Genomic DNA, 25285 nt, shown 5'->3' with positions numbered 1-25285 from the left:
TGAAACCATATCTCCTCATGATGTTAGCCAGGGGTGCCACATATATGTTAAAAAGCGTGGGGCTAAACAAGAGCCTTGTGGCACCCCATTGGAGATTTCAACTTCCTCTGATCTGTACGCACCCATTGCTACTTGCTCTTGCTGGGTGCGGTCAGTCAGAAAGCTCTTCAACCATGCCAAGGCTTCCTGCTTCAGGCCGATGTTAGCTAGCCTGGTAGTCAAGGTGGAATGAGAGACGGTATCAAATGCCGCAGACAGATCCAACAGCACCAGGACAACAGAGTGACCCCTATCCTGGTACATGTGTAGATCATCTGCGACAGACATCAGAGCGGTCTAGGTACTGTGTCTGGGCCTGAAGCCAGATTGTGATTGGTCCAGCACTCCAGCAGATTCAATGTATTTAGACAAATTACTATTTACATGTTTTTCAATAATTTTGCCTAAAAACGGGAGCAGGGATATGGGTCTAAGATTGGCTAGCTCCTCCCATGAGTAGCAGTGTTTTTCCTGAGCGGTTTCACCAGCGCCTTTTTCCATCCTTTTGGAACCTGTCCTGTGCTCAGTGAGAGGTTAATTAGTCTCTGGATAATAGGTCCCAGAACCGTGGCTAGAATGGGCATAACCCGTGCAGGGATAATATCCATCGGAGAACAGCTCTTTATCTGAGAAATGAGTCCTACTACTTCCTCAATAGAGACAGGGGGAAAGACAGAGAGGGAGTGCATAATCGGATTTTCTATTTCCAGGTTTGTAATGAGGTCATTATCATTAGTATTGTATTGATTCGAGAGCGTGATTTTACTATAAATTGCATCAATTTTTTGGTTAAAAAACTGGAAAATGTCACAAAGTTACTGTGAAGCCACTTCTGAGCTTTCACAAGCTGTGGGTTTAATAAAGGTCTCTAAAATCTGGTAAAGTATTTTGGGATTATTACCAGCTGCCAGTAGTTGGGATGCAATGTGTTTTTTTCTCGCCACACGAATAGCTTTGTGATATCCTTTCAGGGAGCTTTTATATAGTTGTTTGTCTCTGTCTTGGTGAGAGGCCCTCCATTTCTTCTCCAGTTTTCTTGCGGCCTGTTTGAGCAATCTAAGATGCTCTGAAAGCCAGGTTTCTGGTTTGTGTGCAGGTCTAGTTTTAAAAGTTTTTAGCGGAATGATACCATCTACGGTTTTGAGTAGCGTTTCTTCGTATTTATGTAGGGCATTATCAATGCTCTCATTGGCGTTTGATGTCGGTGCTACGAATTTTTTGTTAAAGTCATGTTGGGTCAGTTTGTGCCAAGGTCTTCTTTTACTTGCTAGGGCAGTGTTACCAATGTCATACGAGATAGGAGTGGGGGTGTAAAATTCGATTATAAAATGGTCAGTCCATTCGACTTGATAAGGGGATCTACATTCAACCTGCAGGGTTTATATATTACTTCAATGGGAAAGACAGTGCCATATATTCTGGGGAGTAAATATCGGGAGATGCGGAGCGCCTACCTGCCTTCAATGCAGGAAAAGGGGGCTGGGATTTCGAAGGAGCACAGCAATGTTATTGATGAGGCAAGCACTGCCAGCGGTTGAGCTCACATCAAGTACATACACTGCAAATTCTCCATTGAAAGCACTGGAGAAAGGGACCGGTAGACAGCAGAAGCCTGCAGGGGCAGAGAGCCCCCTCTCCTGCAGCTGGAACATCCAGGGAGGTTGGGCGGGTGGGCAGAGGGGAGTGAAGCAACAGGGTGTAACGTGCCCCGTAAGCAATGCCAACAATGCTGTGACTCTTCCACTTTCTTTCTGTAGAGTACTGTGGAGATAAAGTTATAATCAGTCATAACCTGGGCTTCCCTGCTTAAACAAACTGTGTCATCTTATACAATTATTTTATTTCATCAATTCCCTCTTTCTACATTATCATATATGAAAACGCATTTAAATCAGTGCTTTCAGAATACAAGCTGTATAAACATAGCGTGTTTGATTTTATCATATTTTAGGTGATGCAGTGTGATTTGCATGACAGACATTTCCAGGCTCGTTGGCTTGGCTCTGCATGGGAATGACCGGAAAAGTTGGAATTGAGAAATATATTATTTAGGGATGGAATATATGGCATAGTAGTCGGATAGATTTAGCTAAAATCCTGTATCCCACCCCTCCTAAAAGGTATGTTTTCCTTGGCTGTTATGGAAGATTTGAAACATTTTAGATTTTAGAAGAGAGAGGAGGGAGTATGACAAGAGAGGGTAGAAAATATAGAAAAAGGAGCAAATATAATTCCTTAATGTACACAGATGCACGGTGTGATATTAGACAAAACATATATAATCCATGCATTATACCAAAACACATTTACTACTATAAAACGTTTAAAAAGGGTCAAATATAATTCCTTAAAGTACACAGATGCACAGTGTGATATTACACAAAAAAATATGAGACCACGCATTTTACCAAAACACATTTACTACTGTAAAACGGTTAAGTGACTGTACACATTACATATATATAATTACTACATTTCAATGAACAACCCTGACTCATTATGAAAAAAACATATGCAATTTACAACATTATTTTTGCCAACATTACATAAAAAAGTGACACAATAAAACAACAAAAACGCACAAGGGGTTTGTAAATCTGCCCAGAGTGGATACAGAGAGAGAGAGAGATAAAGGAGAAAGAGGAAAGAACAGAGAGTATGAACGGAAAAATGAAGTATAAAAAGAGAGGGAAGAAAACGAGAAGACAGCTGGAATATGAGGAGAGTCAAGGAAATATAAACACAAAGAAGGGTAGTATGAGGACAGAGAAGAATATAAGAAAAAGAGGCTAGTACCAGGAGAGAGGAAGAAGTAAGAGTAGAGAGGGGGAAGTATGACAAGAGAGCTTAGAAAATATGGAAATAGTGGCAAATATAATTGCTTAATGTACACAGACGCACAGTGTGATATTAAACAAAAAAATATGAGACCATGCATTATACCAAAACACATTTACGAATGTAAAACGTTTAAGTAACTATACACATTCCATGTATATAACTACTACATTTCAGTGAACAACCCTGACTCATTTAGAAAATACATATGCAATTTACTACATTTGCCAACATTACATCAACAAAAGTGACCCAATAGAACAACAAAGACACACAAGGGGCTTGTAAATCTGCCCCAGAATGTATGAAGGGAGAAAGGGAAGAGTAAGAGGACAGATCAGGGAGTATGAAGAGAAAAATGAAATATGAAGAGAGAGGGAAGAAAATAAGGAGACAAAAAGAATATGAGGAGACACAGGGAAATATAAACACAAAGAAGGGCAGTATGAAGACAGAGGAGAATATAAGAAAAATAGGGTAGTACCAGAGAGAGGAAGGAGTAAGAGGAGAGGGGGGAGTATTACAAGAGAGGGTAGAAAATATTGAAAAAGGGGCAAATATAATTCCTTAATGTACACAGATGCACAGTGTGATATTAAAAAAAATATAACACCATGCATTATACCAAAACACATTTACTACTGTAAAACATTTCAAAAAGGGCAAATATATATTCCTTAATGTACACAGATGCACCTTGTGATATTACACAAAAAATATGAGACAATGCATTTTATCAAAACACATTTACTACTGTAAAACGATTAAGTGACTGTACACATTACATGTATATCATTACTACATTTCAATGAACAACCCTGACCCATTTTGAAAATACATATGCAATTTACAACATTATTTTTGCCAACATTACATCCAAAAAAGTGACACAATAAAACAACAAAAACCCACAAGGGACTTGTAAATCTGCCCAGAGTGTGTACAGAGAGAGAGAAAGGAGAAGTATGAAGAGAGAGGTAAGAAAATTAGAATACAACTGGAATATGAGGCGAGACAGGGAAGTATAAACACAAAGAAGGGCAATACGAGGACAGAGGGGAATATAAGAAAAAGAGGGTAATGCCAGGAGAGAGGAAGGAGTATGAGGAGAGAGGGGGAAGTATGACAAGAGAGGGTAGAAAATATGAAAAAAGGGGCGAATATAATTCCTTAATGTACACAAACGCACAGTGTGATATTAGACAAAAAAATGAGACCATGCATTATAACAAAACACATTTACGAATGTAAAACGTTTAAGTAACTATACGCATTCCATGTATATAACTACTACATTTCAGTGAACAACCCTGACTCATTTTTCAAATACATATGCAATTTACTACATTACTTTTGCCAACATTACATCAAAAAAGTGACACAATAGAACAACAAAGACGCACAAGGGACTTGTAAATCTGCCCCAGAGTGTATGAAGGGAGAGAGGGAAGAGTAAGGGGACAGATCAGGGAGTATGAAGAGAAAGATGAAGTATGAACAGAGAGACGCAAAAATGAGGTGATAGAAGGAATATGAGGAGAGACAGAGGAATACAACAACAAAAAGTCAAAATGGGCTTATAAATCTGCCAAAGTGTATGCAGCAGTAGATGTATACTAACTGTAAAATTGTAGATTTAGAACACAATCCTAATTCTAAACAACCAACACTATTAACTACTCAACAACTGAAAAAGTGACTGCACACATTCTACATTTTTTAGTACTGCACTTTATTGCACAAAGGTGACTCACTAAACAAATTAACTTAACAAATGATTTTATCATAATAATTATCCAAATGCAGAGAAGGCATCACTCTTAATAAAAAGAAAATGTACCATATATATTCCCTTACAATTTATCAACTCACCTTTGAAATGGATTTCTAGATTAAGAAGAATGCCACTCGCACAGTAGATATTCTTATACAGATTCTCTCTAGTTCAGTGTTTGCAGCAGAACCAAGAAAAGGCACATTTTCCCTCTCAATATACACATATATACATGTAAATAACAAAACAAAATCCTTCACACATTAATTCGAAACCGAACACAAATTTCTATTGGTTCAACATGTCAAACCTTTCCAACTGACATAAATTTCCACCCTACCCCCAACAGATCATGCAAAAGTCAACTGTCAACAAAGGTCAAAAGTTCAACACTCTATAAAACACTGCTCCTCAACAAATTTACACTATGCATAAGCACTTACTTATAAGTACCAATAAAGAGAAAAGGTCTCATTAAAACCAACCAACATATAAACACATAAACTTAATAGATATCTGTAAAATATATATTTTTAATTGATTTTTTCTTGCTTACGTACGCTTATGGGATGACTTACAAAATTCGCACTGTACGTCGTCCGTACGTGCATGGTACATGTACGGTAAATCTACCGTAAAACAAAAATAGACTCTATCACTAATTTTTTATAATCCCCAGGGACCCCATCCCCCTGGGCTCAAATAGATCGTTGGGGGCTGTGGGGGGAGCCTCAAAGCCCCCACGATCCCAGTCAGCTTCCTGCGTCCTTCGGGAGCCGGCATTGCTTTTCGTCAGAGAGAGCAGCTTACAAGCCCTGCGCCTAGTGCCCTGGAGTCCACGATGCCCAGATCCGGTTGCTGCAGTGTCCATTGGGGGGAAACAGCCATTACAACACGGTCATAAGCACACGTGATCGTCACCCCGAAGCCATTAGCATGCATATGACTTTACCACGCATGCCTTTAACATGCATGCTTTTACAACTAGTATACATTTACCATTCATGATAAAGGCATAAGCATGGTAATGGCTTTGTGGTGACGGACACGCGTTGTAAGGGCTGTGGCTTACCTGCTTCAAATTAGTTTTTAGCTATGCGTGTGACCAAGTCTGATAACATCGGAGGCCAAGGACAAACACTGTGGTGTCTGTGGCAAGAAATCTCATGGATCACAGAGAAGATAGGCGGAGGGTAAAATGAAAGTAAAAGATATAATAAAAATAACGGAGGAAAACTACTAAAATGGCGGTGGATGGAGTATGTAATCATCGTTTGGCGCCTCGGCAATAAGTTTCAAATGAATATAGATAGAATATGATTATTAATATATTACAAAAGTAAAGCAGCAGATGAGATACACGGTCCGGGAAAAGAAAGCGGCAAATTTAATACCTGAAATGAGGAGAGCTTTGCTTGGCGAACTTTAAGAAACAGCAAATAGCAACAGCAGTGTCCCGGGGGTAGACACCCCGGGACACTGCAGGAGCCAGCCCTGGTAGGTGGTGGTCCCCAGAACCATTAAGGGCTCTAGGAGGGGGGCCGCGTGGCCCCCTCACTACATTAAAACGCCCCGGGGGGTGCAGGTCCCCGGGGCTGGAAGGTCATTTTACATATTACTGCCCCTTGAAGGTGGCGGTCCCCGGGGTGTGTAGGGTGGAAAGGAGGGTCTAAAAACATACTTTAAAAAATATATATTTTAAAAAAAGCTCCGGGGAGTGGTGTTCCCCGGGGCTTGGAGTGCCTTACAAGACCCCCATTATGGAAAGAAATTGCCCCCGGCATTTAGCCCTCCGGGGGCTAATTAAGAATAAAACAGACTTCTAGTTTTTTTTCCTTTTCCACCACATACCATACGCGTACCCCGCATTTTTTTATTTTTATTTTGGGCCTAAAGATCCATGCGGGACCCCCTGAGCAGGCCATGAGGGTCAGGATGTTTCAACCCTGCCCCCTTTTCTTATTTTTCAACTTTGTTTTACTGTTTTCTTGTGACTCGGTTCTACTGAGGCACAAGATGGCTGCCAACCCTTTCTGGTTTGGAGTGTTGACAGACAGTTGACATCCAATCAGCATGCAGCTCGTGCTCGTAATTGTATGGTTTTCGGCACGCGTACAGTACTTCGTCTCTAGATATCACTATGATTTTCTCAGGAACTACTGAACGGATTTACACCATTTAACAAAAAGCTCAATCTGCGAACTGTTCAGCCGTTCGGGCTAAAGGTCCTATGGAAAATTGCATGGGGAAAACATGTTTTGGGAACCCCCTTTTTTCTCGGTTCCCACTTGACGAATCACCACCAAACTTTCAGGGAAGGAGCGGAGCAGAGCCGGCCATTTTCTTGGAGAATTTCGCGAATATTCGTCCACCAGCGCCAAAGTTATTCCAAATAGAATGTTGTGGATTTCCTATGGAAACTAGGTCCTAACTATAACTACCTACTGGCGACCACCAGTAGGTAATACATAGTATTGTTCAGCTGGGGACCTCATTCCTATAATACATATACATAGCTGGAAGCACAACCAATCTATATACACATATATATACATAATTCAGCTCAGCAAAATCACAGAAAAAATGTAAATCATTCAGCGCATACAAAGAAACTCCAATATTGCAAAATCCTCAAATTGTCTAAGTCAGATTAAGGCCCAAATTTCATCCCGGTCATTGAGATCTTCTATCACTGTATGGTACCTTTCTATCATCCGTGCTTCAAGGCGGTTTAGACTTATTTGGAGCATCATTTTGTTGACAGCCTTCACAACCAATATTACTGACCAGCGAGGATCATTCTCGCTGTGCCCATATTCCTCATAATGCTCAACGAGTGGGGCTCCATGACCTTTGCACCGTAGCCATGATTTGTGTTGCAATATTCTCATTGCTTGAGTGGTCTGGCCAATATATGCTTTTCCACAAGGGCATATTACTGAATATACCACATTTTTCGTACTACAATTGGAGAAACCCAAATGAATGTGTTTTCTGTTATTGATCATCACCGACTTAGAGTCACAAGTTTGTGGGCATACAGAACAGTTGTTACATCTGTAGTGGCCTGTAAGTGCTGGTAGTCTCAATAGGCTTCTCAAATTTTTACTATCTGGTGGACAACGGGCGGCTCCTACAAGATATTGTCTAAGATTTTTATCCTGTTTAAAAGCAAACATTGATTTCGCAATATTTAGATGTTCTATCAACCTCCAGTTATGAGCAAATGATCTGTTTTATCTTATTAGCTTTTGTATTGAAGGTAAGGACACAGGTCAACTGTTCAAAATCTTTTTTCACTTTTGGTGTGAGGAGATGTTCACGTGGCGTATATCATGCCCTCTTAAGTGCTCCTCTCACCAACTTCCTCAGGTACCCTTTCTGGCACAATTTGTTTTGCAGTATTTCAGCATTATTGAAGTAATTATTTTGTTGGAACAATTATGGCGCACTCGTAAAAACTGCCCGTATGGTAGATTATCTTTAAGGTTTCTCGGATGTCCTGCTGTATATTCTAATAAGGTGTTCTGATCCGTTTGCTTGGTATATAAACTCACCTCAAGTCTACCTTCATTTGCTACTATCCATACATCCAAGAAATTGATTTTAACATTACTGGATGTTTTAGTAAGTCTTAAATCTTGACTTTGGGAATTGAGCCACCCATGGAACTGCTTCAACTCATCTTGATTCCCCTTCCAAATCATAAAAATGTTGTCAATAAGGTGCACCCATTCACAAATGTGTACTTTGAAGGGAGTAGTGTCATGAAAAATATATCTTGTCTCGAAAGAATCCATTACAAGGTTTTCTATTTCGGACACAAAACAACAGCCCATGGCCACCCCCTTCACTTGTAGGAACAAGGCTTCCTTAATGGTAAAAAAGTTGTTTTTTAAACATATTCTAGCCAATGCTAATAAGAAGTTGGTGGGTACCTGATGCGGTCTTAGTCTATTCTCTAATACATTCATCATCACCACTAATGCTTCATCCTGTGGGATATTAGTGTAAAGACTTTCTATGTAGAAAGAGACCACAAATTGCTGGTCTCTATCGAACAAAGAATTTTTAATTTTTGATATCAAATCCATAGTGTCCCTAATGTATGCCCGAGTCAGGGCTACAAAAGGTTTAAGAAAAAAATCAATGTATTTAGCAAGGGGTTCCAACAATGACCCACAGGCCGAAATGATCGGTCTTCCTGAGGGTTAGAAAGCATTTCTATGTACGTTTCATATTGGATAATATTATGGTGGATACCTGTTGGTAGTTGTTTAGTAATTTCATCCCTAAGTTCAGAGTTGGTTCTGCCCTGTATTCATTTTGAATTTGTCTTAGGACATCTGGTGTTACCGCTAATTAAGGTATACCATGAGTGTTAGTATATATGGCAGCAAAGACTGTGCCCCAATAGGTGCAGTCCTCCACTTGTGGTCTGATCCCCATTGGCAAGCATATTGTTAAAATTCTGTGTTTTTCATATGGGCTAGTATTTGGAAATACTCCTTCAGGTTGTGTGATTTTTTGAGCTATCCAGACTGTCTGTGGAGTATTTTTGAGTGTATTCCCCTGTTGGGGGGCTGCATTTGGCTTAACCAAAGGTGGCTGGGCTGTTAATGTCCACATGACATAATGGACTAATTGATTTTTATTAACTCTTTGTGTTGAGTTAGTAAGTAACCTTGTGGCATTGTTTCACTGTCTGGATGTGGTGTGTAGCCGCTAAAATCGGCCATGTAGCTCCTGGTCTACCTAGTGGACCGAGCCTAGTTGTGTCTTGTATATGTTCTAGGGCGCCATTAACCCAGATATTATGTTCCTGGTATATGAGCGAAACCTCAATATCCTCGAAAGTAGTATATTCCGTGGGTGCTTCCTCTTCTTTGTAGAAGTGGTAGTGGTGTGTTACTGCATTTGCAGCAGGGATTATTACCCAAGAATAGGACACCTCTGCCTGAAATGCCTCATGTGCTTCTATCATGAAGACAACTCTACCACCTCTGGCTGTTAAACCATGTTTTATAAGTTTAATGGTGATAGCATTCCTTAAGTTAGGATGAATGATTATAGCATCATTATCTGTTTCATTTATGTCTGATTCTTGTAAGTTGAGCGCAGGCTCAAGATCACCGTTTTGTGACATTGTGTTTGAAACATGAAATTGGTTCTTCAATATTGATAAAAACCAACAGCTAATAAATAGGATTTTTCCTACTCAGCTGTGGCGGACTTTTGTCCCTACCTACTCCAGACGTCTTGGGGGTTTGTGAGTAGGGGTCTCAAAGAAAAGCACAACTGAGCTACTCAGAATCTAATGTTCAAAAAGTGCCTTACCAAATGTTGGCAGAGCCATGTAGTGTAGTTCCTATTTCCCTAAATATGTTCTGCGCTTTTGGATAACATACACTGTAGGGTTGGCATAGGACTGAGTCAGTATGCCCCTATCACGTATGCTAAACATTGTTTACTGTACCAGCTAGCTCACAGGGCCACTAGAAACTTCTTGATGACAAGAAGGGAATAGCTTCTGGCAACCATATAACACAACAGCCCTGATTCCTCAGAATCATGGAAACACTAAATATTGTTTCGCTCAGCTAATTGTGCCTGCTTAGGTTTCGCAGAGTTACACAGAAATAACAGACATGCGTTTCAATAAGTATTTATTGAACAGTCAGTTTACTTGTGTAAGAGATATGAGCTGTTACAATCACAAGACAGTATAAAATGCACAGTGTTATAAGCAAAAAGAAATAGTACTGTTCTAGCATAGTTCAATACTTATGAATACATTTGTATACATGAAAACATATGGCTAAATGTACGAGTACTCATGGAATGTTAAATTAGTAACGAGCACATACTCGTGCTCAACCGGGATTGAGACGGTTTTTCCACCGTTCGCCTTGCCATACTACATGTGAGGGGCAGGACTAGACACTTTTGTTAATACACTGGATTTTATTTGGAACTGGCGTCACAATTGTAACTGATCTGCCTACAGGCTTTAACCCAGCCATTTCTTACTCTGATTGCCAAGAGTTTAGTTACCCTTCCGGGTTGGAATTATCACTGGAATTGGGCTCTTCTATCTTTGGATTCAGCCACTAAGCCCTGAAGATTTGTAGAACATTGTTTTTCTACAATGAAACACGTGTCGGCTGGCTCTGTGTAACCTATGCCTGATGACCAATTAAAAAGAAAAAATTCAAGAATAGACTCCTACGTTGGATTGGTTCCTTCACTTCAGAACATTCATCTACATGATGTGTCAATTTTTATGAGTGCGCAGGACTGTTGTTAATTCATGATTGTGTGGTCTTTTACTACACTGATTGAGGGGTTTTTAGGATCTCCCCTACCTGACAGCACCAGCCCTACTTTGTACGTAATACTGATTAAACGTAAATAGTGCGAGAGCGCCATTACTTCCTGTCTACTAAAACCCGGGTCGTGCTAAAACATACTCATGGAATATTCCCTAACTAGTTCTACCCAAATGTACCTAATGTAGGACAAGGAGAGAAGTAAGTGAGGTATTCCCCTAGGATGGTATGCTATAGTGTGTAATGCTATAGTTTGTTATGCCAAGAAACCCTCTAGGTTCTAGTCATCTCCATACCTGAGAATGGGAGAGTTGTGGAATCTCTGTCCTGGTCTCGAACTCTAACACCCCGCGAAGGAAGTTAGAACAATGTGCGCTGAAGACGCTGCAGACAGGATGACAGCGTCTCTGGTCAGTGCTTCAGGTCGGGAAACAGAGGCTCCTCTGGAATAGAGGTCTCCCGTAATTTGCATGGGCAAAGGGTGGTATATTTATACCCAGAAGGTGCTATGGTTGGGTAGCATTGACGTAATGTCGTACAGAGGAAGACATCAGGCATGAACCCTGGGGAATAGCAGTTCATGTGAGTTCCTGGAAAAATCAATAATCCCTCAGACGAAGGGTCTGTTTCTTGAAACTTGTTGTTACGTAGGGGTGGACGGATGTAGGCGAATGACCATGCCTGTATTTGGAGTGCATGGCTCATGCCAAAATAAGGACTGGGAAATCCATGTCTAAAAAAGGGCAACGTGAAGGTAGGTTGTACCTATATAAGGGCATGTTTCGGTAAAACATATATTAGGGCACCTATACGGGACACAACAACAGAAGTGAAAAGTTAATTTAGGAGTTTTTCGTTACCAGGATATATAAAACGTAAACCCACATGTCCTACTTTTTAAATGCAATGCACACTTTTCTATGGGCTTTTATGGTTCACCTTAGGGGTGGCTTATATGTACTAAAAGGCAGTATAAAGGTGCCCTACAGGCTGCAATAGCAGGCATTAGATATATTTTAAATGGCTATTGTAGCAGAAGGTACCAAAAGTACTGTAAGCCCAGTAGTAGCATTTAAATTGCAGGCCCAAAGTACATGAAGTAGCATATACTAACAAGGTACTTATAAGTAAATTAAATGTGCCAATCAGGTGTAAGCCAATTTTACCATGTTTTAGAGGGAGAGCGCAAGCACTTTCGCAATAGTGTCAGTGGCTAAGTGGCAACAAAAATAAATTCAGAAAACACGAGGGGTGAATGTAAAACGTTTGGAAGAAGACCATACCAAGATGGCAGTTCTAACACCTTTAATTACTCGTTGTCTCGTTACCCTGAGAGTCAAATGTGTTGGGATGTCCTTCGCTCATTTTGCAGAGCTGTGGTAGGGCGAATCCCAGGCCACCAGAGGCAAATGGCCTGTTAGCCTCTCTTACCTTTTGGTCCAACTGAGCTGGTTCTGACACTACTGCATATATTCTATTTGCACTATAAAGCGTACTGTTGAAAAGTAAACAATACAATGTAAATTTCAGGCCTAGGTGGTACATTGCATTGTTCTTAATTTCCTGATTTATTTTGTTCCTGTGTTTCTAACCTTATTTAACTATTTTATTGGCTCTCCTAGGCGGTGCAGATTATGATCGGGACCATCCATGTTATTTTGGGAGGCACTCTCTGCATCGTCCAATATGGTCCCATTTCCATTTATAGTGGCATTGTGTTCTGGGGAGCGATATCTGTAAGTATGCCAGTTAAAGTCAAACTTAATGCAAGAAAATGCGTGCCCCATCTTATTTTGTGAACATTTGTAAACAATCTGCTTGGGAATTCTAAGAATGTATGCAGAAATTAGGAAACTAAAAGATGATTATTACATTTCTACAGAATTCTCTAGGGAGGACTTGAATGGCCGTTGACTTTGAACTAAATCAGAAGGGGATACAAAGTGTTAGCATTATCATAAGAACACATGTTTTTTACATATCAATCTATTTTTCAGTAGGAACACTCAAACTTGAGGTGATCTGGAAAAGAGTTCACAGTATTACAGGTTTTCAGTGAATGTATACAAGTAGTCATACTTTAAGCACAGAATGCAACTGAACAACCAAATGTAGCCAGAATTAAACCAAAACCCAAGGACACTAGTACCTTCATAATCTCAATGTTATGAAAGCATATCTAACATATTCGCCAAATAAGTGGCACACACCTGCAAAGTACATTGGAGAAAAAAGGGAGCACAGACACTGAAATGTATGTGAATAAACATGATATTTTGATCAAAGCACTTTATGAAAAGTAATATGTAGAATGAATTAAAGTTACAAAAAAGAAAGTACACACATAAAGGGAGAAGTATGTCTCTGAATAGAAACGCCTGCAAAAATCACTATATAAGGCACGGGTTGACATATAATTGGAAGCACTTTAAAGCACTATGAAACCCTTTCTATGTGAGGTGGAGTACCTAGAGCTTAAAGACTATTTGTAATGGATTCTGTCATTTAATACTATTTCTCTAATTACGAGTGAGCTGAATTTATCTGTCCGAATACCATGTGCCTGAAATTACCATTTCTGCCCAAAATTCCCACACCTAAATTTGGTTGGCCCTTGGGTTTGGAAGGAGCATGTGAAGGGGCAGAAAAAAGTCAGGCAGGATATGGCCCATTTCAGCATTTTCTGCTCCCCTGTCCTGCCCTGTTTGCTCTTTGGGACCCTGTGTGCGCTGGGTTTCTGAACACATTCTGGTCCACATGTGTCAAAGTATTTTGCATTCGCAAACAGTGTGAAAGCATATTTTGCCCATTTGCAAATGCAAAATGGCCTATCAGAATGTATAAAAGGCTTTGGGATTCGCAATTTGGGTAATTACAATTTTTAGCAATTGCCTAAATTGCAAATGCAAATAGGGAAAAGCAATTTGCAAATCCCTAATGCACATGTAAGCAGCCTTTCCGAAATGCGAACTGTGCATTTGGAAAACGCTATTACCATCACCTTCTACTTGATGGTAACCATGTGCAAACTTTGAAAAATGCACAAAACAGCATTTTTCAAAGTGCCATGTTGCGCACCCATGCCCCTAGGGCATGTGTGTGCTTTACATGTGCACTCTTTCTTCCTTTGGGGTGCTTCAGGGGGTCCTTAGGCCCCCGGGCACCCTTGGCTTTGCATTAGCTAATTTGCAATTACCAAATTGGTAATCTCAAATTAGCTAATGCAAAACCATTCGCACTAATACGCCTTTCGGCCCATAGGAACAAATTGAGTAATATTACCTAATAGCGATTCGCTTTTGCAGAATTGCTATTAGGTAATATTAAGGTATGGTGAAATCTTTGGCGATTCCTACATAAATAGCATTTTGCGGTTACCAAATAGCGATTAAGTAAAAATCGCTATTTGGTAATCGCAAAATGCTTATTTCATAAAGGTGGCCATCTGAGTCTGTTGGTGCAGAGGGGGTGGGACATGCACCTTGGATATCATCCTTATCATGTTGCAGTGAATAGTCGAGGAGTGATCTGCGGTTGTTACCAGCTGGATGTTCCAGTCAGTAAAATCTGTCTTTTTCAATTTTGGGTGCAGGAACACTGGGGCATTAGTGACCAGCCCTAAACAGTATCCTACCCAGCTGACTTGTAATTGGTCCTATCGTGTCCTCTGTTGCCCATGCCGCAGGCACTCCACAAAATATCAAGGATAAGGAAGCTACATTTGATCCTACCATAATTTTCTACTGTAATGTATTTACAGACAGAACATCAGGAACCATGCAGCCATTCAGTGCATAATTACTTAGAAGGAAGGGCCCAAGTTAAGTGGACAGCGTGCACATTAGGAATACCAATTTCCTAATTGTAGTTCTCTCCGAATTGCAATTAGGAAAACGGTATTCCTAATATCTGAAACTCTTTTAAGTGTCACTAGCGATTCCTAGTGGGTCGTAAATAGACCTACGTCATGCATAATATTGAGGTAGGTAGCAATATGTAACCCAGTAGGAATCCCAGCCATCACAGGGATGGTAACCTTCTGAGATTAGCAGACCACTATGTCTGTGATTGCTTTTTATTAAAGCAATCTTTCTTTTTTTTAATGCTGCCAGTTTTCCTTAAAGGAAAAATAGATGCATTTAAAAATAAAAACTGAAACTTTGCTGTTTCATTTTTAAGAGTAGAAGGTAGTCTGTAGGGCCAGTGGTGGTTCCTCAGTTAAGATGGAAAGGAAAAATAAAATGATAATAACGCAATGTTTTCATTTTAGTTTTCTATACTGAGGTAGGTTTACAGGGCGGGCTGGGCTGTCATCACAGCCAGCAGCGGGAGAGTCGTTGGGGCATATAAGTGCACATGACAGTTTGGCCGGCCATCTTGAGCCATCAAAACTGTCATGCACACTTAGCTTATTCTCCACCAGCTGTATTGTACAACCTGGGTGGAGAACATGCACAGGCTCATAGTCCCCATCTGAGTTGAAAATGACAGCACTCAGACCAATCACAATGCTGCTGTCATGGTGACAGCAGCATCGTGATTGGCTTAGGGGAGCCTGTGTGTGCTTCCTAGTTTTGGCAGGAACAGAAGTTGACCGAGGTGAGTAGGGGGCCGGCAGCCAGGTAACTTATTTTATAGAATTTTCTGTCCCATCTGCCTGCTCTTAAAAAATATTTGTTTCCATTCTTAAACGGAAAGGGGTCTCCTGGGTACCCCTTCCCATTTGTTAATGGGTTACCACCTCCTTCAGAGGAGTTGATAAAATATGAATATTTAGCGACCGTAATTGGGTCGCAAAATATTCATACTTCTCATTCAGATTCAGTATTTGGAAGGGACGTCCTAAACATGCCTCATCTAAATACCGAATCACACACACAAATTGCGATTTGGAAATGTGTCACAAATCAGAATTTGTGTTTTGTACATTTGTAAAAGCGTTTTTGAGGACGAAAATGGCCCGATCGGCTTTTGCAGAAAAGAACAGAGAAAGTATGATGCCTTTCCTGTAGATCAATGGCCTTTAAGTGGTTATTAGGTGCATCCACATTGGGTACTATGTACTTGAATTTCATATCCAGTTCATGCTCTTTCTATTCCTGACTCCTGCTAGGCTAATCAGTCAAGACTTAAAGCAGGAGGAGGAAATGCCATATGGTATCAAACTCAGTTAATTATGGCATAGGTGGCTACTTCACAGTAAACTCAATAACCAGTCAGAGCCACAATGTTTACAACTATTTTATCTTTCCTTTTAGAATTCTAGGGTAGGTATATGAAACATCACAGGAAAAAGTAAAAATTACTGAGAAGGTGTAAAGCCCTCAGGCCTTTCAATGTGATGGAGACATGCGAGTTACACTTTTGGTGTGAATACATTCTTTTTAAATAATGTTTTGAATAGCTAAAAGTAATAAACTTACTGAAAAGGTTAAATTATACAAAGATTTGTGAGTTATCTTTGTGAATCAGACCCTTTGTCTTTGCTGAAGTCCTGCATCTTAGCCAGCTTCTACCTGACTCGTTATTGTGTTGTTAATTAGTGACATGTTTTGACATTTTGAGTTTTCATGATGGTTATTGTTGGACTTGTACCTCTTTGCAGGGTCACCCCCAAACGTTTTGACTCCACCCCTTCTGTTTTTGAAATGAGTTTATGTTGACATTTGGACATTGTGCCCTTTACCACTGCTAAGCACTGCTAAAGCGCTTTTCCCATTAAAAATGGAAACATTGGCTTACACCTGATTGCACATTTAATGTACCTATTATTCCCTGGTATAGAGTGCTACATACACACAGGGCCTGTAAACCAATGCTACTTGTGGGTCTGCAGCACAGTAAACAGTAGGGGACTAATGTTGGCAGGATGGCCATCGTTCCAGGATGGCTGGGGCTGAGCAGTTCCATGCCCCACTTACATACCAAAAGGCTACTTCCAGCTCACATTCAAAGGAACCTAGTACTAGTTTTTTATCACCCTACACTTAATAACAGAAATAGGACTTCTACAGCAGCCATCTTGGCATGGGCATATATTCAACAGCCCTCTCAACATATTCTATGGAAAGAGACCTGGTAAACCACCACCACGGAATGGGCATATGATTAACAGCCCTTGCATTTGCTCTTTTGCTGCTCATTTAAGATGGGCCATCTTGGCGCTGTAGCACTTTCCCTAAGTAATCCTGGACAGTCGGGCAGAACTGCTGATACATCTCATCACGCATACCGACCGCTGGGGCATTGGACTCATCACTCTCCCCAGCATGGCAGAGTCCCGCTTGACCTCTACGGGCGGCAACTACTACACCGTTATCTATCCTCCTAATCTCTCGAAATCCACCTCTAAATCCCTCAAACACTCCATCCTGAAAAGCCATCCTGAGACCCTTATATCTGACCTTCATCTCTGCATGAACCAGGGCACTGTCATTAACGACCTCATCTTCCACTCCAGGAAAACGTCTCTCTGGCGCAATGCCTTCTCAAGTCTGCTCAAAGTACAGGAAGCCAGAAACATCCCTAACGGAAAAAACTCACAATCATGCCATCTACCTGCGTGCTGACCTCACCATCACCCTATAGAACAGCGGCATTATCCGATTCAAGGGCCTCCCAAAGACCTCATCAAATTTGTGTATCATTTCACCCTCCTTAAAAAATGTGTTCACAACCCTTCCCAGTACATGGTCCCACTCTGCACCTCTCGCCCAATCCGCCAAGTGTACCTAGCCTCTCACCAACCACACATGCCAATGACCATCTCATTGGTTGGCCCTGTAACCTTGTCACCAATGCATGCCAAACACTGCGCGCCCATACCACTGAACTTAGACCTTCAAGCACACCCGTTCCGTCGGCTTCCGAAACTCCCCCTAGGACCCACATTTCGAGCCAACTTAGCCCCGCTATCACGCATCCAGCACCCAGCATCAGAGGCGTCTCCAAACCCTTAACCTCCTGCCCGCGTAATCTACCTGCACTCCGGGCTACTGAAACTCCTACTAGGGCCCACAACACTGGTATTGAAATGTCTATTAGGGCCCATAACTCTTGTCAATTTAGACCCACTACTAGGCTGCCAACTCAGTCCGACAGAATCGCTCCCACTCTTTGGGCCCCCTGCCCTCAAAGTCTTCCCTCTCATAGGGACACTGATTGACCTGACCCCCCACACTCCGGCCGAATGGCTCGCCTGCAACTGACCCTCGGCCCGCCGGAACTCACCTCCAGGCTACCCGCTCATTTTATCAGAACTGCTCCCATGCAACTGGCCCCCTGCCTGCCAGAACCTACCTCTTGCGGAAATATTGATAAGCTCCACCACAGAGCCACCAAATTAATACTGTGCATCCAAAAGTCCATTCTGGACCTAAAGCACCTCCTTCACATCACTGAACTCTCCTTCATGAATCTCTGGCTCTCGCAGAACTTGACCCACATCTCCTTCACTAAGCTCCGCCTTCACCCACTACCACTATCCCTAAGACACGTGCGCCCCCGCAAGCAAACCTGCCACCTCTCGGAGGAGGAAATTCTTGCTCTCCTCCATACCTATAAACCCACCCATAGCACGCATCAGACCTCATGGAGGAAGAAGTAGTTGACTTCCTCAGCAGCTACGATTCAGCCTTGACAACCCCATGCCCCTCAGACATGAGGGAAAACACCCTATCTGCACAGTTGCAACCAACCCTAACAGATCTGCTACCCTCTGCGTCAGAGAGGTGGTCAATAGCAAGCAAGCTAGAGTTCCCATCTCTGCTACTACCCCTCCTACTCCCTCCTACCCCTCCCCAGACGGCCTCCTAATAAACTGCTGGTCAGCTGTAAAGCATGCATCGGATGTCGCCGACCTCATCCTGAGACATAAATCGGACTTAGCGATCTTGACTGAATTTTCGCTCAAGGAATACTCATCGCCCTACCTAGACCTCTCAGTCCCACCCAATTACAACATCGCAAGGATGGACAGGCACTAAAGGAAAAAAGGGGGTGGCATTGCCTGTATCTACCGCTCTAACCTCCATGTTACGGAACTGCCGGTGGACCCTACAGACGACTGCTAATACCTCGCCCTCTCCATTTCCAACAACACCTCCCAACTGTGCAAACTTCATCTTTTGATTCTTTTACCACCCCCCAGACAAGAATGACACCTTTACGGACCTCCTCATGGAAATCATCACAGCCAAGGTTTCTCCAAACTCTAATGACGTATTCCTTGGTGACTTCAACCTGCATTGGAACGATCCTCAGAGCCTCAGGTGAATGCCATCAAGCCCTTCCCCAAGCCTGCTCCATCCCTACTCACTTGAAAGGCGCCACCCTAGACTGGATCATTGCTAAGGAATCAGCGGTCAAACTTATCTCTATTGACCCTTGTGATTGGTCTGACCACCACGCCATCAACTTCCTCCTGCCCAGTACCCACAAGACATGGACACCTCAATCCGTGATTCCCAAACGATGGGTTAGAGACACCAAGAACCTTGATCATGAGAAATTAACAGTGTGTTGTGAGATTGACCTCCCCCCAGTGCACCTTGGTCGATAATCTTGCGGATCACTATTCCTCAACCATATCCGGCATTCTCGATGACCTGGCATTACTAAAATTCAAAAGAACCCAGATCAAAGACAGGAATCCCTGATTCCGCGGATCCCTCAACAAGGAGAGGAGATCCCTTAGACAGACTGAACAAAACTGGAAACAACACCCATCAGCAGCCCATTTAAAACTTCTCAGCCAGGCTAGAAATGCCTACAATACTAAAAAAGAGTTTTTCAGATCTGACGTTGAGAACGCCAAAAATCAACCTTGCAAATTGTTTGACTTGGTCAAAAACCAATCCAACAAACTAGAGAAAACCTCCAAAGAAACACCTAAACCCCTAATGTCAAGCGAGGAATGTTCATCCTTCTTCTGCAACAAAATCACTGCCCTAGGAAATGAAATTGAATCCGCAACTCACCACCAAAATCAAAATCTTCCAGCTCTCCCTTTTCTCTCCCCGCTGTCTTTCCAAACCTCACCCAAAAACCTAGCGCACTGGTCCAACTTTAAAATCTATAACAAACACTCGAGAATTCTTGCCTCCTTAAACCCGAACAATCACTTCAATGATCCTCTCCCTTCTAACTGCCTAGCTGCCACCTCTCATGCTATTAACCTTTCCTGTACCACAATAATCAATGCCTCCCTCCTACAGGGCTCAATTCCTGATTTGCTCAAGGCTGGCAAAGTTGTCCCCATCCTAAAAAAAACCTACACTGGACCCGGCTTCCGCTGAGAACTATAGACCCATATCCAACATCCCACTCATAGCCAAAGTTATGGAAAAATGTGTGCAACAGCAGTTGAACCTACACATCAAAAACTTCCACCTGCTAGATGACTCCTAATCGGGTTCAGCCCTGGACACAGCACGGAAAGCACCCTCCTCAACATCGTGGATGACGCCCTCCATGCCCTCGACCAAGGCAAAACCTGTCTCCTAATCCTCCTAGACCTTTCTTCTCCATTTGTTACGGTTAACCACGAAAATCTCCTTGAACGCCTCAGACTCAGGATGGGGTTGGATGGCACCTTCCTTTAAAGGTTTAGATCCTTCATCCAAAATTGCTCACAGAGAGTCCTCATCAATGGTAATCTCTCCGCCCCCTCTCTGATTACGGTTGGAGTCCCTCAAGGATAAACCCTCTCCCCTACCCTCTTCAATCTTTACCTTGAACCACTCACCGAGGAGCTACATGCCGCCAATATCTCCTACGGTAAGTATGCCGACGATACACATATCTACATAAAAATCTCTTCCCCTGAGGACATTTTTTCCCTGAACGAGGCCCTGAAACTGACTGTCCATTGACTCACTGCTAACCAGCTTAAACTCAAAGCAAATAAAACTGAATTTCTTTTAATCTCGCTGTTGTGTGGTGTTTTAGGCTCTGAGTGAATTTTCCTGATTCATGCCCTTATATAGGTACAATTCATATTTCCCTAATATAGGCATAGAAATCAATCCCTTATTTAGACATAGCCCATGCAAACCAAATACAGGCTTGGCTACTTCTGCCCGTACCAAACGTCACAACAATTTCTTGGAAAATCGGCGTAAGCAGTTAGGGAACTTCCCCTTGCTTGAATTTTGATTTGTCCAAGAACTCATGTACTTTGCAAATAACAACTATTCCCTAGGGGTTCTTTCCTGACGTTATTATGCCCGATTTTACGTTAAACTGTGACATTCCTAAACACCTTCAAGGTATAAATATGTCTCCACTTGCTCATGCAAGACACAGTGGTTTGGAGCAGTTTGACTATCTACTTGCCAGACGCAGCTCGCTACAGCAAGTGCCAAAGGAAGCTGACCCTCCAGCTGATGCACTGATCAGGAAGCTGCCTCTTCTCCTGCCGAGAATCCAGCTTCAGTGTTTCCAAGCTCCCCTTGCAGGGTGTTGGGAAATTGAGTCCCGAGACTGAGATACCAGACCTCCTTCATTCTAACTAAGGTATGGAGCTGATTAGAACCTAGAGAAATCTTGGATAGTTTCTTGGCAAAGAAAACTAAACCTATGCTACAACACTCTTACTTCTTCCCTTGTACTAGACTTAGGTTAGGTACATCGGGTAGACGTATTTTAGAAGCACCAGTTGCGTATTTCAGGCTATGTTATTTATGTATGAATTTGTATATGACTTAGAAACCATACAACGCTCTTACAGTATTATTTCATATTACTGTTTACGCTGTACGCATTATACTTTGCAGTCTGCCTAACGATCATAGCAGTTCACTTCTCTTGTATGAGAAAGAAGACTGTTCAATAAATCTTTCTATTGAAAATGCTCATCTCTCTATTTCTCTGCAACTCTGTGGAAACAAAGCATGCACAATTGACTTAGTGAAATACTTATCTATTGTTTCAACAACTCTAGAGATATATTTCTTATTATTGGGAAAAAAAGTTGTCATGTTTATGTCCTATCACCAAGAGGTGGTAGGGTAATTTTTGTAATTGAGGCACACAAATATCGTCAGACAGAGGTATTCTAGTCATGGATTATCTTCCCTGAAGCAAATCCAATATCACATGTGTTTCACTTCGACAAAGAAGAGGAACATTCAACGGAATACGTTCCTTCCGAGGATATTGAAATTCCACTAACTTACCAAGAGCATGAGCTCTGGTTTAAAGGCGCCCTAAAACATATAATTCACATTACCAGGCTCGGTCCACTAGGTAGACCCGGAGCAACATGGCCGGTATTATCCAGCTATACACCACATCCTGACATTGAAGGAATGTCTGGTGCAGAACTATTAGTTCAACTAAAACAACTAATCAAAATTCATAGACAACTCGATCAATATGTCATGCGGACTCTAACGGTCCAACGTCGTATAAGGTTTCAACAACACATCCCTTACCAGAAAAACACAACTAAAATTACACTACAGACTATACAATCCATCATTGGTAAATTACCCGCGAAACGGGATCAAATTCCATTCTTGATAGCTCAAAAAATTAATCAAATCGAGGCAGTATTTCCTGATACTACCCCTCCTGAGAAACACAGAATTCTAACAATCTGTTTACCAATAGGGATCCAAAACACCTGGAGGACTGCAACACTTGGGGTACAGTCTTTGCTGCAATCTACACTAAAACACATGGTGTTCCGTCTATGGCGGTAATACCCAATGTCCTGAAACATATTCAAAATGAATACGGGGCAGAGCCAGCTTTAAATCTGGGTATGAAATTGCTGAAGGATTTCAAATAGGTCTCAACAATAATATTAGCTAATAATAAAGGTGAAGCAGCATCTGTGGCGATCCACTAAAAGCGCAGAGAATTTGATGTAACTGAGCAACCACAAGAACTAGCCAGAATAATTGAAAAATCCTATGAAGAACTGGGAGAGACAGTTTGGGTCGTAAACCAGTGAAACCCCAACTGACTGAAAGTCCTGAAAATGTCTTTAATAAAAATACTCTTACTCGTCCCAAAAAGAAGCGGGAGAACACTAAACAAACTTCTAAAGATTAGCGTTCTCAATCTAGAGATAGATCTCCTCAAAAGGAGCCCTCTGAAAGGAGGTATAAACTGAGGAATAGGGATAATTTGAGAAAACCTGATAGATATCAAGACACTGATGCACGTTCCTCTCGTACCTTTCAGACTTCATCACAGAAATCTGAAAGAAGAGGATGGTCAGAACAAAAGGAAGAACGTGTGAAGTCCAAAGACGATCAACACGTTCCAAAAAATAAGAAAACTCAATTCACCAAAAAGAAGGTAGCAGGTCTAAAAATCACACATGCCGAGGATCTTGAGGACACAACTCAAGAACGGGGAATGGGCTCAAACAATGTTGGACAGCAGAAGTCACAATAGCTCGCAAGATCCTAAAGGATCTTCTGAGACAGTGGACTTAAAGGAGTACATCCAAGTTGAAACGACGGATACCAGAGTTAGGGTCCCACATAAGTTATATGAAGTAACAATCTGGATGGAGGGGGACATTACAAGAAAAATAAGAGCACTTTTTGAGAGAAGCTCTCTCAGGGTTATGACATTCTTTTAGCTGAACAAGACTGACCACCTGAATTTTTCAGGGAGTGCCCAGATGGCAAAGAAATATTAATGCCAGCCTTCTCCAAGCATATTCCAATTAAAAAAAAATATACCTATGCCAGGAAATGGGCAGTAGCCCAGGCTCCTGTGGTATATCAAAATCATGTAGGATGGGATGAGGATTTGCCTCACCATAAAATCCAATTGAAAACTCAACCAACTGTGCAAAGGCAGTATCCAGTCAAGCAAGAAGCTAAACAACTTATCAGGGAGATATTAGATCAACTTGAATACCAAGGGGTGATTGAAACATGCACCTCGTCAATGAACAATCCTTTGTTTCCTGTCTCTAAACCAGACAATACATATCGTCTAGTTTTGGATTTCAGACATTTAAACTCTTGTTGCAAAACTTTTTCCATACAAAATGCACACAGTGCAGCACTAATGAATAACATTGTGCGTAAAAAATATAAAACCACAATATATATTTCTAACGGTTTTCTGTGTCAAAACATTGCACCAGAAAGTAGGTATTTGACCGCTTTCTCAATTATGAGGACACAGCATCACTTCTGTCGTCTCCCCAGGGATGCAAGAATAGTCCAGGGTTATTTTTAGCCAGAGTAACAGAGATACTACAAATCTATGATGATGAGGCATTATCATATGTCGATGACATCTATCTAACAGACCATGACTTGGATAGGCACTTGAACAGGGTGAACACCATAATATTGGGCTTCACCTCTGAAGGGTATAAATTAAATTTTAAGAAATCGAGGATTGCCCACCTCAATGTCCTTTTTCTAGAATACGATTTATTAAGTGAAGGCAAAAGCCTGGCAGCAAACTTTCTAGAGAAATATGCGCTGCTCCAACCTCCAAAACCGCTGAAAGACTTACAGTCGATTCTAGGTTTCCTAAATTTTGGAAGAACTTACATTCTAAATTATGCAGAAAGGGTTAAACCTCTCTACAAATTTATCAGACCTGATTTCAAAACAGTTAATTGGACTCAAAAACACACAGAAAGTTTGCGTTCAGTGCAAACAGACATGTTAGTAACAACACATTTACAAGGACACGTAAACGAACGCAACCTAGTCACTCAAATCATTCCAGGAAGATGCGGATTCACATACTTAATCTTTAATGAAGGAGAAAAAGTACCCATAGCTTATAAATCACACTTGTACACACAAGATGAAATGAAATTCAGTTCTACAGAAACAATTCTGACAGCGGTTCAAACTGCAGTAGGAAAAGTAAGAGCCCATGCACAGGGTAAGGGCATTATGGTCGTTACTCCTGTACCTGCCTTAGAGGCAGTGACAAAAGCGAGTATTCCAAATGCAAAAGCATTACATCTGAGATGGATAAAATGGGTTAATTCTCTTGCTGCAACAGACGTTGAATACGTTTTTGACCCCTATTTGAAAACACAAGAATTTCTACAATACGAGCAAGAATGTCCTCTGCCTACTGAAATTCTGCCTTTAGACCAGTATGAGTGTATAATGTATACTGACGAATCAGCACAGCCCGCAATTGGGGGTTATTGTGCTGCATGTGCTTTCGTAAAAGGTCGCTGGCAAGATGGTAAATTCTGACCGATGGTCACTAAAACACAATCTCTAGGAGGTTGTACAGCTCAGCGAGCTGAACTACACGCTTTCAAGATGGCGCTGGAAAATACTGATCACGAATTCCCCAC

General features: G+C 41.5%; 1 protein-coding gene across 2 annotated transcripts in view; it reads left to right on the top strand.

Annotated features, from left to right (window-relative positions):
- LOC147724419 (membrane-spanning 4-domains subfamily A member 4A-like) overlaps positions 1-25285 on the top strand; it is a 540727-nt gene that overhangs the window by 141355 nt on the left and 374087 nt on the right. For both annotated transcript variants that reach the window (XM_086967007.1, XM_086967006.1), the window contains exon 3: positions 12603-12716. In XM_086967007.1, the coding sequence (XP_086823133.1) occupies positions 12603-12716 (114 nt within the window). The remainder of the gene's footprint in view (positions 1-12602; positions 12717-25285) is intronic.

The sequence above is a fragment of the Lissotriton vulgaris genome, chromosome 4_1 (genome assembly GCF_964263255.1).
Source record: "Lissotriton vulgaris chromosome 4_1, aLisVul1.2, whole genome shotgun sequence".
Taxonomy (NCBI): domain Eukaryota; kingdom Metazoa; phylum Chordata; class Amphibia; order Caudata; family Salamandridae; genus Lissotriton; species Lissotriton vulgaris.
This window is presented reverse-complemented; position numbering and strand designations above follow the sequence as displayed.